A 13,595-nucleotide genomic window follows, 5' to 3' on the forward strand; every position below is an offset into this window, starting at 1 on the left:
ACTTCATCTTCATCAGTGAGTGTCAAGTACAAAGAGGAAACTGCATTCTGAAGTGTTCCGCAAGTACCTCCAGAGGAGGGCTTCGATGAGTTAAGTCGTATGCCAACTTTCATGTTACGATGGTACAAACCTTTGAATAATATACAGTATTATTACAGGAATAATAGTGAACACAGGATTAGCATAATTTATAGCTAATTCAAACTGAAGTCATACAATGTTTGGTAAGTTCTTTGGATAGTCTCAAACAATAGAAAGTTTCAGGATAGCAGCCATTTACAATTGTACAAAATTTCGGTTCTGGGATATTTTACAACACAAATTAGAATTGAGACAATATTTTTAAGCAATTTAAAGCTACTGTAATTCTTAATATTCTTTCCATAAATGCGGTCATTCAAAATTGTAAAAGTATAGAAGAAAATTCAAACTTTATAATAATTTGAGGTAACAGCACATGTGAAATATATCTTTCTTCCAACTAAACCAGAAGGGATATTTTATCTCTTCACGTAGTTTAAAAAATTGTATTATGGCTGTCGTTATAACAATTCTCAATATATTCAATTAATATGGTAAAATAATTCATAGTTATTACTTAATCATCTTGAAACATACAAAGATTAAAATAAGCATATAAATTATTTGTTTCAAACTGACTATTGACTATGGTCGATGGAAGATTTGAAAGGATAATAGGTTTTGATGCTTTTAACTTTTTATTTGTCTAGACATTAATTTAAACTTAATGTTCTATAGAATGCATGTTCATAACATTACATTTTGTCATGATTTTGTATAATGTAGATAGCAACTATTTTGAAACTTTCTATTGGTCGAAGGACTTTTAATGGTCGAGAACTTATACGAGTAATGAATTGTAACTTATCTGTGTATATTGTCCTAGTACAAATTTTAGTTTGAATCTGATAGATATTATGACATTTCACCACTATTTCCACAATATTACTCAATCAATCAATCATATTGCTTTTAAACAATTTTACATTGCACTTGAAAACGTCAATAAATAAAGTTTACTATTCTAAGATTCCTTCATTGTACGCATACATACATTAAATTACTTTCTCTCTCTCATTCATACATGCCTTCAATATTGGTAATAAGTTAGGAAAATTAGTGGTCGAAGCGGCTTAACATGAACTTATCTACAGAGTAAAACACTTCAGACACTAAAAGGTCCTTTAATCGAGCTTTAAACAGGGTTGTGCTTTTGACATTTTTTATGCTCTCGGGGAGATTAAGTGTAATAAAACTTGTCAATTATTACATAATATTAATGTGTATTAATAAAGTGGAATATTGTGTCTGTCTTGGTAAATAATTGAATTAAAACTGTTAATTAATCTGACTCCAGCTTTTGAAGGAAGTTGTTCAAGTGCCAGTATTCTATGATGTTGCATCCTAGATGTAATTACTGTATATTATTCAACATTGCACAGTTTTAATTCAATTATTTACCAAGACAGACACAATATTCCACTTTATTAATACACATTAATGTTATGTAATAATTGACAAGTTTTATTACACTTAACACTTTTCGATAACTCTTACGTTTTTTAAGTTGACGGCCATTCACAATTTGGAAAATGAATGGTTATTTCTAAGTTTTTATTCATGTTTTATTTTTAAAGTTCTAAAATGATTTCTAGCAACATTTTGCTATCTCACATTGTTTTGCCAAACGAAGTTTTTGTTTACAAAAGTGTTACACTTGTACGTTCAACCTCATAAAATTAATATATAACAAGACAAGTGTATATTTATTGATACATAAATACACTTCAGAATTTTATGAATGCAGCAATAACAATTAATTAATGTATTGAGTATGAAAATATTTGTTATGAATTTCTAAAAGAATGCATGCAAAACATAAAATAGTATCCTACTTTAGAAACTACTGGATCTAGGGTTCAGGAGGAAATGGGCCAGTGGGCTGCTTATTGCAAGAAATGGTAGAAAACGGGAAATAATGTTGGTCATGGGATCTAGCAGTCAGAGTTTGCGATTTTGACACAAGCACAACTTTAAATTATTTATGTTTTATACTTTAGTAACATTGAAGTAACTTTTGTACTATTATATTCATTAATGAATAGTATTATGAATTCACTATTTAGTTGATAATACTGCAATCAGTATTCATATAACACTCATGGATAATTTTTAAATACAGAATCAGCATTTTAGTATAGCTGTACTATTGTATAACAATAAAATCAGCAATTTAGTATAGCTGTACTAATATAAAACAATCTTATGTTGTCACTCTGTATGTTTGTGTGTGTGTTTCACTCAAAATAAAAACTGCTGAACCGATTGAACTAAAATTTTACATGGACATTCTTAAGGTCCCTGGTTAACACACAGGCCTATTCCTATTTTGAAAATCCCTCCGTGCTACGCCCCTCTGGTCTTGAAAACTCCTTTAACACTCCATTATCCATTATATTTATGGATTTGGCTTAATCAGCAAATAGTAAATATGTTTTTAATCACCTGTCAAAGCCAACAATAATATGTATAATAATTTACGCAAATTTAATCACGTGAAAATAAAAATGATAGTAAATGTTTGCTGTTATTCATTTGTAAATTTGTAAAAGTCAGTTACACTTACTTGGATGTTACGTGCAGAAGCTTTTCTTTGTCTGAGTTTGTTTTTATTGAGATTTTAATCAACTAGAGTAAGATGCCATTATTTATTACATAATAAGTCAAGTGTGTTCACTAAAAAACTAAGGACCTTGACTTCAGACACCCTTTCCTCTCCACACTGGCCTACAATAGTTCAATTGTTACTGAAATCATTGGAGCTAAAATGCGGGAAATTCCAGGGGGACTTGAATGAAATTTGGCACATAGGTGATCTTAAATGCATTGCAGTAAAAATATGTTATTAACTGAAAGATCCTATTAAGTATAGTCATCTGTTCTGTGATAACATTATGTTTTGACAGAATAAAATATATATATATATATATATATATATATGTATATATATATATATATATATATATATATATATATATATATATATATATATATACTTTTTTAGGATAGGACAGCAAAAAGAAACACAATTTTAAACTAGAACACACAATTGCAACTTTTAATATCACACAAAAGTATAAAATATAATATGAAGGTAACACATAAAGTAGGGATTACACATTCAGTAAATTCAATTTTGGTTCACTGATTTAGATATCGTAGAAACAGTAAACAATTTACTTAAAATAAGATAAAATAGGAACAGAACAAAATCAACCCAAAATTTGAATACATATTATAAAACAGTACAATATTAACCTAAAAGAAAAAGTTGAACATGTTTGTTTTCTTAGCTTTGATGTATAAAATAAGATGAAGTTTGTTAGTATCACTAAAATTTGATAACAGCTGGTCTGATTTGGCTAATTTTAAATATTTGTAGAAGCTCAAGGAAGGCTTAAAAGAGAAAAACATTGGAAAGGTTTCTTGAAATATTTAATAAATCTGGAGAGTACTTATAATAGGGGAGTTGACCTCCAAATTTTTAATTTTTTCGATTTTTTTGTCTTGTCATATTTGAGTAGCTTAACTCTTCTGGTTTATGGCAATATATAACACTATATATGTTTTATTTAGTTTAGGCCATGAAAAAATGTGTTAACACATGCTTGCATAATGTTATAAATAAATTTACTGTCGCGCCGCCCAGCTCTGAGCTACAGAACGTTTTACAGTACTTATAGTTTTGATTATTTTAGCTATGGTCTTTGTATTTAGAGGTATTTGGAAATACTGCCAGAAGTTGTGATGATGCAAATAAAACACCATTTCACAGATCTATCGAATCCGTTGCTCTTAGGAAAGTGTTTGTTCGAGTTGATACTCTGAAATTCGATGTTTATGAAGCAGTGTCCAGCTACAACAAGGGAAATGTGTCCAAGTGTCTTGTGTTTAAAGTGGTAGGCCTATAACCGGGCCAGAATTGCGTCACGGTACTAAAGAAAAGTGACGCGGTATGAATTCAAAAAGCTGAAAAAGCCGTCAACGAAATAGCAAAGAAATGCCGAAAAGACACTACATTGAAAAGGATGCTATTAGAGGAAGGTGAGGAAGAAGGTGAAGACCCTAACAACCCATCCTATGCTCCAGGACAGTACTAAAATGTAAAATTTCTACAAACTTCAATTACATTTATTTTCATTAGCGATTTTGAAAATTATGTGTTTTTTTCCCTTCAGGTACATTTTTTTCGGAAAGTATAATAGATAGAGGCCTGAAACTTTTTACACATACTTTTGAATATACATTGAGTATTTAGATGAGAGATTATTAACAAAGTACTATTAAAACCCTATTTAAAAAAATAAAAAAACTGAAACTTTTAAAAGTTATGAAAGCTTTTTTTTTAAAAAAATCATAAAACGGTTGCCAAGCAATTTAGAACAAAACAAGCGCATACAAGTGTGTACTAAATACCGTGAAATAAGTATACAAAGTTTCAGCCTTGTATCTCTGCAGGGTTTTGTGTAAAGTGTACCTAAGTTAACATTGAGAAGTATAGGAGAGTGACTCCCCTGTTATAATACACGTAATCCAAATGTAACAGACCATAAACAGTTGTTGACACTTTCAGCTGAAGTCCACCAAAGTGGAAAAAAACATTGGTTTACATCTAAATTTTAGAAAATACTAAATAATTACACAGTGCTTGATCATTAGTGTTAAGCGGATTGCAAAGACAAGGTTACTATCTCATTTTTATTTTAGATTACACCAGTGACGAATAACCATCTAACGCATTGAAAATAATATTTAAATAGTGTTCTAAAACCCACCTTGATGAACCAATATTTGGATGTTCTACACATAAGGTTATCGAATCTGATTGTCTCCCTTAATAATTTTATTGCATTTAAAGGAAAAACAAAGGGATGGCACACTCCTCCCTTCATATCAGAAGCAGAATACAAGCGATGAACAGATGCATTGTGAATTAAGCTCTAAGCTTATGTATGCACATATTTTCTTGATCGGGGTGAAAATCAATATTTATGGCATTTAACCAAAATTTATTATATCATAAGTTTGTTAACTGAAAAGCTAAGGACTTAAAAATAGTTCAATTTTTAATGAAATCATTAGAGCTTTTCTCTGAAATGCTGAAAATATCATGAAATATTGGAGAGAAAGTTGGGAAATTTCAGAGGCACTTGAATGAAATTTGGTACATAGGTTTATTTTGAATGCTATTATTCGTTTGTAAAAGTTAGTTACACTTTTCAAATTTCATGTTACGTGCAGAAGCTTTTCTTTTTCTGGTTTGTTTTTATTGGGATTTTTAATTTATTACAGTAAAATGCCATAATGTATCACATAATAAGTGTGTTAACTGAAAAGCAAAGGACTTTGTCTTTAGTGTACTATTAGATTTAGGATTTCTCCACACAGGCTTAAAAAGATTAATTATTGTTACTGGTCATTAGAGCTACGTAATAGATATTTTGAAATATTGGAGAGAAATTTGATAAATTTCAGATGTACTTATAAAAAAACAGTTTTTTTTTTAAAAAACATCTTTAAATTTAAATCTAAAATGGATCAGGAAATTGGAATATCTTTCAATGACTATAATTTATCTCAGGATTGTGTAGAATGCCATTTAAAAAGAATAAGCTTATGATGTCCCTGTTTTTCAAAGTGAAATTGCTTGTGAAGCCGCGGGTAACTGGCAATCTTTTATAAATATAATGTTACAAATATTATTTGCTTATTTATAAAATTAATGTTTTCTAATAGGATCAGCACCATAATCAGAAATCTTTATTTAGTGTCTTGAAGACACGAATTGGTGTTAATATACACACTACATAAAATCCATACATTTTAGTTACATTCATCTATTTACAACCATGTGAAAGTAAAAATTGTTGCAATTAATAGGAATAAAAACTATGAACGTTGAAGTAACATGTTTAAAATCTTCATTAGTTAAAATAGATTGTTTAAAAGCACTGCAGCAAGTCGTTTCCAAGGGTATTTAACGTCACATCAATTTAAATACATACTTCTATGATTTTTCCAAAAATCACTTTTCATTCTCATTGATTATCTTGGTTTCTTCATAACAAGAAGCTTTTATATCTTTTTTAATCTATATCATGTGTAGCCAGATGAATTATAGCTAAAGAATAGCTTGTATTATAATTAATAGTTTTATTTAACGTTGAGTTTCTGTTAGATGTCTAAGTGAATTGAAATTTTTCACTTAATTCTGTTAATGAATGTTAAACTTTGATATTACATTTTAATTTGTTTTTGACAAAAATGTATTTTTTCAGATTTTGTTTATGCTGTTGAAGAAGTAAAAGAAAATGGCTTAAGCAAGATGTGCAATTACACACCATACAACAATAACGATACTAAACTAGTTGCTTTTTAAAACACACACTGAAGTAAAAAGTAACTTTTACTTCAACAAAAAGTTAAAGAAGAACTAACAAAATGAGTGATCATGAAAAAACAGACAGAAATTTTGGTTCATTGTACAAATCAGAATCAAGAAGAGCGATGCAAAATAATTGCCAAAGTGAGCATTTTAGGTTATGGTCTAACTTTAACAAAACTCGTAGTGGCTCAACTAACACTGGCCCCAAATTATTCAAAGATAAAAATCGTAATCATAAATCAGCGGAGGCTTATGATTCAAGGGTCAATAAGGGTAGAAAACCCAATGTTCAAGAACTAACAAAAATTTTACTTGCCATGGCAAACAAAACATATTGGGGCACTATAACAGATGTAACATATAATTTAATAAATTTTAAACCAGAAGATACTTTGGGTGTTATGGATTTATTTGATGGGCTTAAAAGACTTTGTACCAGAAAAACCCCATTTAGAAATGATATTTTACAATCAGTTGTCAACCAAAAGTTTTTAATATCAGTTCAAACTTTCATGTTAGAAAATATAAAAGATTGCACAAAGACAGAAAAGGGGTGTGAACAAATTAGAAAATTTTTTGAAGATTTCATTCAATTATCCAAATTTGCTGCTGAAGTTTTACCTAGTAGATTTCTGGTTTACCTTAAATGTGCATTAACTTTAACAAGAACTGTTATGGAAAATTTAGAAGAAAAAGTAATGATGAAAAGTGTAAGTTCAGATATTGATAAGCTGTTTATACTGATTGATGAGAAATCTAGAAGAGAAAAATCTACAAATCAAGATGTTTCTGCTGATGAATACAATGAGTTAAAATTGATAAGTATCCTTCCCACAAGAAGGGATCTGTTTGAAGAACCTCCAGAACTTAAGAAAAATATTATAGAAGGTGCTTATGCTGGTGTGGATCATTACATAACAGTTCAGTTCAAACTTTTACGTGAAGATTTTATTGCTCCACTTCGAGATGGTATTACAGAATATTTAACTTTGAGTGACAAGTTTCAACGTAAACAGTCTGGTGTTTACTTTTATCACAATGTAAAAATATTACATGCTTCTATAAGTAGTGGTAAACTAGGTCACGTGATACAACTAGATCAAAAGGTTAACTGGAGAGTGGTTTCTCAATTTTTTATTTTTGGATCATTGCTGTTGTTTACAACAAACAACTTCAACTCCTTTTTCTTAGGGACTGTAATTGAAGTTGATAACAAGAATAAGACTATTATTGTGAAGCTCAATGAAATGCATAATGATGTGTGCAATGATATATATGCAGAAGAGTTTACAGTTGCTGCTTCTAAAGTGTTTTTTGAGCCCTATTTCCATGTTCTGACCTCCCTTAAAAAAATGATAATGGAAGAATTCCCAATGGAAAAATACATTGTTCAAGTCGATCCACTTCCTAAAATACCCATTTATATTGCTGAGCAAAATAAAGCTACTTATCAAATTTTTGATGAACAAGTGAGTATTTTGGAACCTTCTTGGCCAAAAATGTTGAGCTCATTTAATCCATCCCAATATCGTGCATTCCAAGCAGCACTAACTAGTGAATTCGTGGCTATACAAGGACCTCCAGGAACAGGGAAAACCTTCCTTGGCCTTCAAATAGTCACAGCTCTTCTTGACAATGTAAATATCGATTCGCCAATTCTGGTTGTCTGCTTCAAAAATCATGCTTTAGATCAGTTCCTGGAGGGTATCTTGGAGAAAACTAAAGAAATCATTAGGATTGGAGGACGGAGCCAGAGCGAAAAACTTGAGGATTATAACTTAAAAAAACGTCGTGCTCGTTATGGATATAGAGAATTTGCACAGATCCTAGAAAATCTAGCCAAAAACTATTTTTCTAAACAGAATGACATTAAGAGTCTTAAAACAGATGGGATTGTTGCAGTTGAAACTCTCTTGCCATATATTTCATGTACTACAACCAAATGGCAGATGATGAAAACCAATATTGTAGACTGGCTAATGGAGGGACTGTATGTTAAAACTGATGAACCTGGTAATTTGTCTTCACAACAAGGAGTTTTCCAAGGAAAAGATAACAGTAATGAGAAAAGAAGCGAAATCCAAACATATTCTGAGAATGGCATCAATGATATAAATTGGCACATGGAGGAAAACAGGAGAAGGTTAGATGTGATGTATATAGATGATTACTCTAATGAGTACCATGATATTACTAAAATAATCAATGAACATCATGATGGAATGACATCACAACAACCAAACACTTCTAAAGGAATAATTTCCGTGTTTGCACAGAGTATTTATGATTTGCAGACTCAGTCTGAAATATACAAAAACAGAATAAAAATAATAAGTGAATGCATTGCTGGATTTGGAGGAGAGGATTTAATATATAAAGAAGAGCAAACAATGATAATGGAAGCATATAGGGACAACATGGATGATTTGAAAGCAAGAATTCAATATTTGAAAAGAATGCTTCCTAGAAACACCAGAATGACTGAAGAACAAAAAGTGGAGTTGTATAAGATAAGTCAGCTCAGCGTGTGGTCACTGACTCCACAACAGAGATGGATGTTGTACCACTCCTGGGTAGATAGTGTAATTCAAGGTATCAAGAATGAGATGCGCCAGTTAGAGGAGTCAATACAACATCTAGAGCAACAATTGGATGAAAAAAGAAATGAAGTAGACCTGGAAGTTCTAAAAGAAGCCAAAGTCGTTGGATTGACTACTACAGCAGCAGCTAAACTGAGACCTATGTTGAACAAACTTGGAGCAAAAATTGGTAAGTATTTCAGCAAATGTTTATTAAAAAAGTATTAGTTTAAGAACAAAAATAACAATATTGCTTGTTGGTCTGGACATTTCGACAAATGCCTAAAATCAAAGGATGGATACCTTAGACCAACATGGTAGTAACTATTTATACAGTTTTGGGCACACTTATTTTTGATATATATGTTGCATCAATCTACAACGTTTTGGTGTGATCATATTGTCAAATTGATTCTTTCATTATGTCATTCATTCTCTTGTGGTCATAAAACATCACATTAATTCTTACACATAATAACACGTATATTTTTAGAAGGGAAATTAAATACTTCATACAACACTGAGTTTTAATCCTAAAATTTAAGCTGCCGGTTTTGATAACTTCTTGGCTAGAAACAGGGGTCCTTTATTATTAGGGTGTACAGTCAATATGTAGACTGCAGTGACTCACTCAGACCATCACAGTGTTGTACCATGTAATAAGATGCATCCACCATATTGTTTTAAACAGGGTAGGATAGCAATGACCAGGCTATGGAAAAGAGGGGCAGATAAAAAAATTTTAAAATTCCTGAATTTTAATGATGGTAAAGTGGTGTTTTATTAGTGTGTAGTCTGACAGCACCATCCACCACTCCACTTCTACAAGCACCGCAATCGTTCCAATAAAGTATTCTTATGAATAACTTTCTCCACAACGTATTAGGTTGGTTTCATCTTACTTTTTGTAATGATTTTCAGGTCAGAATCGTCACCATGTCTTACATTGTTTGTACATACCTTAACTTATGTTTCAAGATTTAGATTTTACACCTGAAGAAAATAGCGGATACCGCAGATATGAGTTCTTGTATTTCTGTTATTGTAATATTCTATTGCTTGTTATTACCACAAGACTCTTAAAAATACTCGTACCAAAATAAATAAATAAATGTATTTATTTTCTCATTCTTTTCGAAAGGTGCCTTCTTTAGTGTTTTTATCTCATTGATTGTTGATCACATAATTATTTTTATGTATCTGACTGTTGGTTTTAAGTGGATCAAAACAAGAAATATGATTGGGATAGATTGACAATTTTTTTCAACCTCTCAATACTCAATGACAAAAATTTATTGATTGTTGTTGTTGTTTCTGTCTAGGAGTTTTAAGTATAATGATGTGCATTAATTTAGGTGGACATTTTGAGCACCTCCTATATTAATAAACCAAATAACAAAATGGTTCATTAATATAAGATGTACAGTACAAGTAACATGCAATAACAGTACAAGTAGGTTAGTTACAAGCATGTGCTGAAACATTGAGAACGTTTCCAGGAATGAGCAGCTAACTGTGAATTGGAGATAAAGATGGGGAAGTGAATAAAACACAATAAGAGTGTCCATAGAACTTCTTCTGTGTTCAGTCTGATCTTTTGTGCAACACATTTAACTGTTTGTAAAAACTTGTTTGAAAATAATCATAACAATGAAAATATTTTCTAGGATATAAATAATAATATTCATACCCCATATTTTGCACAATTCTACAATGATGAATGTATATCCTTTGGCCTTTTGCTAGAGGATAAACAAGCCAGAGTTATGTGTCGTTTTGATATTATTTTAACACAGATGTAATTAATAACAATTTCATATCTTAAATGCTTGGTTTTTTACACAAAAACTAGTAAGTTCAAAGTTTATTTTCGGTCATTTGTACAATTTTAATTACACCAAATTGAGACATTAATTAAGGTTTTAGGGTCATAGTGTAATTTAAAAAAAACAAAGTAATTTTACATAAAATATTTAAAATCAGTCCGTGTTCTTTTAGACATTAACGGACTTAGGTAAAAACTATAGGCTAAATAGGTTAATTGTAAGTGTATCCAAAATATAGGATAGTAATTTTAGTCTCTTATCTGCCATAACCGTTGGTTTAACTTTTCTAATTAAATGTAAACAAAATACATAGAATGTATACAACTGTGGTGTATAAATTCCTATGTTTTGTATAAAAAATTTCCTACATAAAAAAATGGAATTGTGATAAGGTAATTTGTAACAGTGGTGATCGAGGAGGCAGCTGAAGTGTTGGAGTCACACATTGTAACATCTCTCAGCAGTCACTGTCAACATGTAATTCTTATTGGTGAGTCATGCCTTATACAGCCTTAATTGTAGATTCTTTATAAGGGGAAGTTAAATAAGTTGTGCAATAATTTTTTCAATAGATTATTAGAAAGCTGTTGCAATTTCATAAATACTTTATTTTATTTAAAAAAAACTTACTACATACATTCTTGTTATAAGTAATTATTTATGATGACTTAGTTCTGACTTGAAGCAGGTTGCAAAGTGACCTCCATCTTCATAAATACAGTATGCACACTCCCCCTGTATAAGTAATTTATGTCTCTTGCTGATGTGTTATGGGAAGTGTTGTGTAAAATCAAATTTCACATTCAACCAATGTTGTTGGCTTGTTGACTTCAGGTGATCATAAGCAGTTAAGGCCAAATCCTGCCGTCTATGAACTCTGCAAGAAGTTCAACTTTGACATCTCACTTTTTGAGCGGATGGTGAAAAATGGACTAAATTGCTACCAGTTGGATGTCCAGCACCGCATGCGGCCTGAGTTCGCCTCACTGATCGTCCCTGCTGTGTATTCTGATCTTACGAACCATTCGTCCACGGAAGGTCGCCCAAACATTCTAGGCGTCTGCCATAACTTATTCTTCATGGATCATAACCACCCTGAAGAACAGGTATGAAGTCGACTTTGAACTTTACTTCAGTCATTTTATTTAGTATCATCCCTGTCATTACTATAATGGAAGCTAAATCACATTGATACTAAAGTATTAACTCTTTATAATCCATTTATTTGTACAGATATTCTTTTTCTGAAATATTTAAAGTATTGCAATCACGTCAGATGGGATAATACACAAGATAGATCAAAATATTTAAGTTTTTAAGTTGCAATGTTCCGTGTCTTATTTCAATGAACTCGTTGAGTGTGTAAAGAATTATTGATCAGCTAAGCTGTAAGAGAGAACCAAGAGCTGTCTTCGGTTGTGTAGCTTTAACCATGTAGGAGGTTTCTCTTTATATTGGGAGAGATGATGAGCTGGTAGGTAGTAATGTGTGTTGTATCTGGTATTGTTGCCATGGAGGTGTCTATTCTGCATAAGTGGTTGTATATCAGTCAAAAATACAATTTTTATGTAAAGGTTTACTATTGTCCTAAGTAAATGTGTCACTGTCTTGTAGCTTTTTCAAAGACTCACCTGATGAGATAATAAGAATACTTCTTCATGTACATTACATTATATTTCCTAGGCTGGGTGTCTCTGATGTTGAAACAATGCAATGAGTTCCTTTCAAGCTTCTTCGTTGCCAAATTTTTTTGGATCTCTTCAGACGAACATGGCTCCAGATTCTAGGAGTTGAGTCTGTAATAGTGTCAGATTTCAGATGCTGCACTGAGAGGAAGTTGAACTGAGCTAAACTCAACTTTCACATTGAATCAACCCTTCCCACCAGAGAAAATTTTGTTGCTCCACCGTGCTTAGAGATCGTGTTTAAAACATCATAGTGCATTTAATTTGTGCACCTGATGAGATAGTGAGATTGCCTCTTCACCTAAATTACACTACATTTTGTTGTCTGGGTGTCTATTATGTCCATTCATGATAATTATTAATATTAAATAAAGAAATGTAAAGAATACCTTTAAAACAAAACTGTAACTCTTATTTGTTGAATGTTATATATCACCGTATAACAATCTTTTGATAAATATAACATATTTTTCAGTAGAGTATTATAAACTTATTTACACCACTTCTCCCACACTAGACACTTTGTTGTCACCAAAAACTGTTTATTTTTACAAGTCCGTTTTAATGACTGGATGTTTTACTCGTTGTGAGTGGTGTAGTTCAGTTGGTTCATCACCTGTGGTGCCTGGTTTGTTTCTAGTAGTCGAATTTTGTGTCTTCTGAGATCTTGATTTGTACTTAGTGTCTCTTCTATAGCTTCTTAAGTAGTGCAAGTTTGTTAATTAAAACACATCAATACAATTTCCTTAGTTTCTATGTTTTTAAGAATATATTGAAGGTGTGGAGAAGTTTGATAATTCCTTGTAGGAGTAATAGCTGAGTCTAAGTTTCTTTTCTGATATTCCACATCACATTTTCGCAATTGATTTATGTGTAATTTTTATAATGTAACCTCTTTCAACCTCGACAATATGATGGAGTTCTCCCAGGTTTTCCATGACTATGCAATAGACCCAAGAACCTAACAGAGAATAATTTAGTGCCTGCAGCCGTTCTCGCACGCGTAATGAATTTGCTAAGTAGGTTTGAAAAGCTTTGT

The 13,595-nt window shown here is 31.3% G+C and overlaps 1 protein-coding gene across 1 annotated transcript in view; it reads left to right on the plus strand.

The window, feature by feature from the left end:
* LOC124354242 (NFX1-type zinc finger-containing protein 1-like) overlaps nucleotides 1–13,595 on the plus strand; it is a 54,245-nt gene that overhangs the window by 8,239 nt on the left and 32,411 nt on the right. The window contains exons 2-4 of the mRNA XM_046804553.1: nucleotides 6,360–9,235; nucleotides 11,278–11,361; nucleotides 11,706–11,977. Of these exons, the coding sequence (XP_046660509.1) occupies nucleotides 6,523–9,235; nucleotides 11,278–11,361; nucleotides 11,706–11,977 (3,069 nt within the window). The 5' untranslated portion in view covers nucleotides 6,360–6,522. The remainder of the gene's footprint in view (nucleotides 1–6,359; nucleotides 9,236–11,277; nucleotides 11,362–11,705; nucleotides 11,978–13,595) is intronic.

This window comes from Homalodisca vitripennis, chromosome 2, assembly GCF_021130785.1.
Source record: "Homalodisca vitripennis isolate AUS2020 chromosome 2, UT_GWSS_2.1, whole genome shotgun sequence".
NCBI lineage: Eukaryota > Metazoa > Arthropoda > Insecta > Hemiptera > Cicadellidae > Homalodisca > Homalodisca vitripennis.